This window comes from Fulmarus glacialis, unplaced genomic scaffold (assembly GCF_000690835.1).
Source record: "Fulmarus glacialis isolate BGI_N327 unplaced genomic scaffold, ASM69083v1 scaffold22994, whole genome shotgun sequence".
Lineage (NCBI taxonomy): Eukaryota > Metazoa > Chordata > Aves > Procellariiformes > Procellariidae > Fulmarus > Fulmarus glacialis.
The window spans coordinates 1-5,376 of NW_009207701.1; the positions used below are offsets into that span (position 1 = coordinate 1).

General features: G+C 59.6%; 1 protein-coding gene across 1 annotated transcript; it reads left to right on the top strand.

The window, feature by feature from the left end:
- Positions 1-347: 347 nt before the first annotated feature.
- On the top strand, positions 348-3,459 carry LOC104069164 (serine/threonine-protein kinase PLK3-like; the record flags this gene model as incomplete). The annotated part of the gene is made up of 9 exons (XM_009576235.1): positions 348-543; positions 891-1,017; positions 1,413-1,522; positions 1,601-1,718; positions 1,824-1,907; positions 2,098-2,260; positions 2,388-2,517; positions 2,758-2,868; positions 3,265-3,459. Coding segments are annotated over 9 exons (1,234 nt in total), but the record flags the coding sequence as incomplete, so codon positions are not given.
- Positions 3,460-5,376: the final 1,917 nt, after the last annotated feature.

Sequence of the window (5,376 nt, forward strand, 5' to 3'; positions counted from 1 at the left end):
TGGGGCGCGATAGCTGTGCTGCTTCGGTGCATCCAGCCCCTCGCCCGGCCGCTGCCCGCAAGCTTCCTGCCCTGCTTTCCACCCCGGCGGCTGTGCAGGGGGTGGGAGCGGCGGCAGCGGGGTCGCCTTCTCCTGCCAGCCCTTTCCCCTTCCCCAGGGCTCCTTGCCTGTTGCTCTAAACAGTTGCTAGGAGGAAGCGTGGCCGGATGTGAGTGCGGCCACCCGGGCTGGAAGTGGTGCTCCCGGCCAGGTGTGGCCGGCCAAATGCCAATAACTTCCTTGCTTTAAGTACTGCTGAGTCACAAGCCTGGTGGGGATGTGACGGTGGCACACGTGTCCCCTCCCAGGTACACCCTGCTGTGTGGGAACCCTCCCTTTGAGACCTCCGACCTCAAGGAGACCTACAGGTGTATCAAGCAGGTGGAGTACACCCTCCCCGTCTTCCTCTCCCTGCCTGCCAAGCACCTCATTGCTGGCATCCTCAGACGCAACCCCCAGGACCGCCTCACCCTCGAAGAGATCTTGGACCATGAGTTCTTCAAGGTGAGTGAGTGGGGGTCTGGCCTTGACCCTTCTGCAGGTCGGCTGAGGCTTTTTGGGCTGTGCAGGGTGCTGTCCTTGGAGCCCAAGTGTCAGTCTTTCAAAAGAAGCAGCCACTGTCCTGCCCAAACGCCGGCCAGGAGAGCTGAGGGATCTGGTGTGCTCCTGCCACCTTGTCCCTGTAGCACAGGCTGTTTCCCATTCTGATGCCAGTCGTCGGGCCAAGGCTTGACGGAAACACAAACTGGCTGTCAGGAGGGCTGTGAGTGACTGTGGTCAGCCCAGGGCAGCTGCTCTGCCTGGAGCACGTGGGCTGTGGAAACCAAACCTCTGCCTTGACCTCTCTGCAGGGCTACACGCCTGAGAAGCTTCCTCCCAGCAGCTGTGTGATGGCTCCAGAGCTAAGTCCTCCCAACCCAGCAAAGAGTCTGTTCGCTAAAGTCACCAAGACACTCTTTGGGAAGAAGAAACCCAAGGGTGAGTCCATGAGGCCCAGGAGCCTCTGGGTGACCCTTCCTCCAGGGAAAAGTGGGTCCCATCTCCTGGAGAGATGTCCCGATGGGTCTCTGTGGACCCCCTACCCAGGGCCAGCACAAGCTGGACTTGCCCCTGCCCTTCTGGTGCTGGTAGCCTGGCATGGGTGTGTGCCTGGAGAGCGGATGCTGTGCCGCAACCCATGGGGGCAGTTCCTCCTGGAAGCCCTGTGTTGCATGAGAACTGGGAAGTGAAAGTAGGAGACGGCTGCCTGACACCATCCTCACCACCATGGGCATGGGAGCAGATGAGGGAGAAGCTGAGCTGCTGGGGGGAGTGGCCCAGATGTCCCCATCCCCTCCGCTCAGCAGCGTACTCATCGCTTGCTCTCTCCTCAGCCAAGAAGGGTTCTTTGGAGGACAAGGATGACATCTCTAAGCTGGTCACTGGGCTGATGAAGACCTCGATCTGCCGGCAGATGAGCTATAAAACTGTGGAAGGGAATGAGGTGAGAACATCCCCAAGCCATGCACACCCCTCTTCAGGGGAGAAGGCAGGTTGGTGATAAAGCCAGGTCTTTCCACAGGGCACCCCCGTATCATGCCGCAGTGCCAGCTCTAGCCCCGTGGAGACAGTGGTGGAGGAGACATCTCGCAAGTCTGTGTCCCCCTCCATCCAGGGGATAATGGCCAGCAGCTGTGAGGGTGAGCAATACCTGCCTAGGCCACCCCAAGCCTGCCCTGAGCTTCCTGTCCTGCCCTGGCTGATAGTGGGGCCGGCTGACTCAGCCTGTCATCTTCTCTCCGCAGCCTTTGAAGACTGCATCACTGCCTCTGCCATCATCGAGTCGGCTGTCCGGCTCCTGTGGACCTGCCTCTCCTCCATGCCCCCAGGTAAACTGGTTGGACTGCTCTGGGATGGGATGGGGTGCTGTGCATCCCCTTCCCCATGGGATGAAGGCCCGGCTGCTATTTGGGGGTACCTTAAATGCTGCCAGAGCCTGCTGTGGGGGGTCTGCTCCCCCCTGGGGAGGTGAGGTGGGCACCCTGCTCTGCTCTGCTCACCCACTCTCCTCTCCACCAGCGGAGAAAAACCCGGCTTCCCTGGCCCGTCATGAGCATTTTGTCTGGGTGAGCAAGTGGGTGGATTATTCCAACAAGTACGGCTTTGGCTACCAGCTCTCCAACCGCAGCATCGGGGTCCTCTTCAACAATGGCACGCACATGACGCTTTCCCCCAACCACAGGTAAGTGGTGGAGAAGGGGCTGCTGTCTCTGGGGAAGCCCCTCGGGTGGGAAGGGGCAAGGGGAGGCTGTGCCAGGAGTGGGTTTGGTGCTGGGTGGCCCCAAAGCTCATGGCCTGCTCCCTCCCAGGACGGTGCATTACAACCCGACCAACAGCAAACACCTTGTGTTCTCTGTGGCCGCCATCCCCGAGCAGCTGCAGGGACAGATGAGTGTCTTGCGCTACTTTGCGTCCTACATGGAGCAGCATCTCATGAAGGTGGGTGCTGGGGCCCTGGGCTGGGATCATGGGTAGGCTGGATGGTGTGTCATAGCTTGACCACACTGCTTGGGGTTGTGGGACACTCTGCTCACAGGTTGTGGCCAGGTGGACACCTGGAGAGTTGTGTCCTGGGAGTGGGGACCCCACTGGGGGTGTGTCCGGGTCTGGCTGTGTGTATGCCGATGGCAGTGCTCCCGTGTATGGGACTAGTGGCTTACACAGACCCTTCTCTTCAAGGGAGGTGACTTGCCCAGCATAGATGATCTCGGGCAGCCGGCCCTGCTCCTCCTGCAGTGGGTGAAGACCGACCAAGCCTTGCTCATGCTCTTCAGCAGCGGCACCCTCCAGGTACGAGTGGAGCACAGTGGAGATGCCCAGAGCCTTGTGGGGAGGAGGCCAGCTGGGGACTCCTGGCCTGTGTTAGATCTTGTCTGCCACAGCCCAAATGCAAGGTCCAGCTGTGAAAACAGCTGTGGGTGCAGGATGCTGCTCCAGTGCCCGGAGCTGCTGGTTGCAGCTTGTCCAGCCTGTAGGGGACATGACGCTTCAGTCGGATGCTTCAGTTGGATGCTTCCGTCTGCCCCGGTGCTGGGCCTGGCGCGTTCCCGCCGTGGGGCATGGAGCAGGGATGCTCCCGGGCAGGTCGGGGAGGAGGAACGGGTTGAGGCAGGAAGCGTGGCTCCATCCCGGCTCCCGACATGCCGTGGGAAGTGTGGGTTAAACCAAGCCTAACCTGTCTCCTAGGTGAACTTCTACAACGACCACACCAAGGTGATCATTAGCAAGCCTGACCACTCCTGCCTTGTCACCTACATCAACCGGGAGCGCAACTCCTACACCTACAAGCTGTGCAGCATCCAGGAACTGGGCTGCTCTCCTGAGCTCCACCACCGCCTCAGATATATCCTCAAGCTCCTCCAAGAACGGGCTGAGGCCTAGCATGGGACCTTGGGGGACCCTCTCTGGACGTAGAGGTCTCCCCCTGCCCTCCCACAGGATGGGAGGTATGTTGTGGTGCTGGCTGCCCACCTGGGCACCCTGTATCCCGGTGCTCAGCTGGACTCTGGACTAAAACACATGGATGTGGTTACAGCAGCAGGGCTGGACATCCTTGCTGCTCCCCGGCAGGACATCCTTGCTGCTCCCTGGCTCTGGGCAATCACTGTCTTCCTGCTAGCAGCTCCTGCTCTGGTTGTGCTGGTCTTGGTGGAGTGGACTAGAGTGGCACAGGGAGGTGGTGGGTGAGTGCCCTGCAGCCAGGTTTGGGTCTGGCTGTGCCTCGTTCATGGCCTGGTGCTCCAGCCTGCAGTGAGGGCTAGGGCTGTCCTGCCCAAGGTGATGCGCCAGTTGCACAGACCCTCTCCATGATCTGGAGAGGACCGGCACAGCCTTGACCTCAAGGCTTGGCTGCTGTGGGGTAGGGAAAACACCTTCTCAGGGGTGGACAGGGGTGAAGGGCGCTGCCTGCCCTGCCAGGGGCTGTGTGGGCTGGTGTGTGCCACTCCACAACTGCTACACTAAGGAGGGGGTTGTGCTGGGCCCAACTGTGCCCTGTCCGCTCCCAAATTGTGAATTGTCTGGTACAACTTGAGGTTTGATAAAGGGCGGGAGGGGGGGATGGGATCTGAGGGCTTGCCTGGAGAAGCCCTTGTCTCGCTGGGACCCAGGGAGGTTTCTTGTTTCAAGGCAGTCTCTGCCATGTGGGAGTATTTATGTATCTTATTTATATGGAATTATTTATTTTCCTGTTGGTCTGTCCATGTGCAGCTCCCCTGTCCCTGACTCACCTCAATAAAAATTTATTTGTGTAAGGGCAAACTGTCTGCCTTGCTTGGAGCTGGGGCCTTGGTCACAAAAGGGCTTTATCTTCATCCTTGCCCCAGGGCTGCTTCTGGCTGCCAGGCAAGACCCCTCTTGACACTGGCTGTTGCTGGAGAACAAGGTCAGGGAGGCAGGATGGGGGTGAGGAGCCCATGTGGTACCTCCACTGCCCTTCCCAGGGCTGGCAGGAAGGGCAGGGTTGGCTCTTGCTGATGCATGTGGAGCCCTGGAGTTGCCTCAGCTTCTCCTTGCTGCTGCCAAACTCTCATTCCCAACTGTCTCTGCACTTGGACCAAACCCAGCTGCTCTCAAGCTTCTGCTGAGCTGGAGAAGGCAGGAGCTGTGGCCCAGGGGCTGGGTGGGTTGCCTGGGTCCTTGCGCTATGACAGCTGGTGTGATGGGATATGAGCTGGGAATGAAGCCAGGAGGAGAGACTTAATCAGCTCCATGAGCTTGCTTTGAAGGTGATCTGTCACCTCCTTCCCCAGTGCTGGTGTAATCAATCTGCCTGGGAGCAGCTTGTGCTGTGGGAAGCAGCCTGGGCTGCTCCCTGTAGCATGGCCTTGGGCAGCTGCCTGCTCCAGGGTAATGCAGCCTTTTGGGTTGTATTTGCTGCAGCTTGGGTCTTTTTGCAAACCGTGGCAGTGGAAGCTACAGTGTGGGAGTGAGCTCAGGCTGAGGGCTGTAGTGAGCATCGAGGCACTGAGGTGCATCCATGCTTTCTTCCCTGCATGTACCATGGCTAAAGCCACCAGGTATGAGCCACAGGAGCAAACCTCTTTATTTCAGCTGTTCTCCCCCTGCAGCCCTACAATGCTGAGTGGAGGGAGAGGCAGGTGCTACTCGAAGTAAACCCCATGCACTGTGGCCACAGCAAAGAGGGAAGTGTTGGAGAAGGTGGCGGAGGCAAAGCTGTCGCTCTCAGGGTCCCACAGTGCCCGGCTGGCCACCAGCAGGCTCTGCTGGCCCCGCTGGCCCAGCAGCACGTGGCAGACCAGCTTGTAGCGGGGTGGCACCACCTCCTTTGCCCGGCTC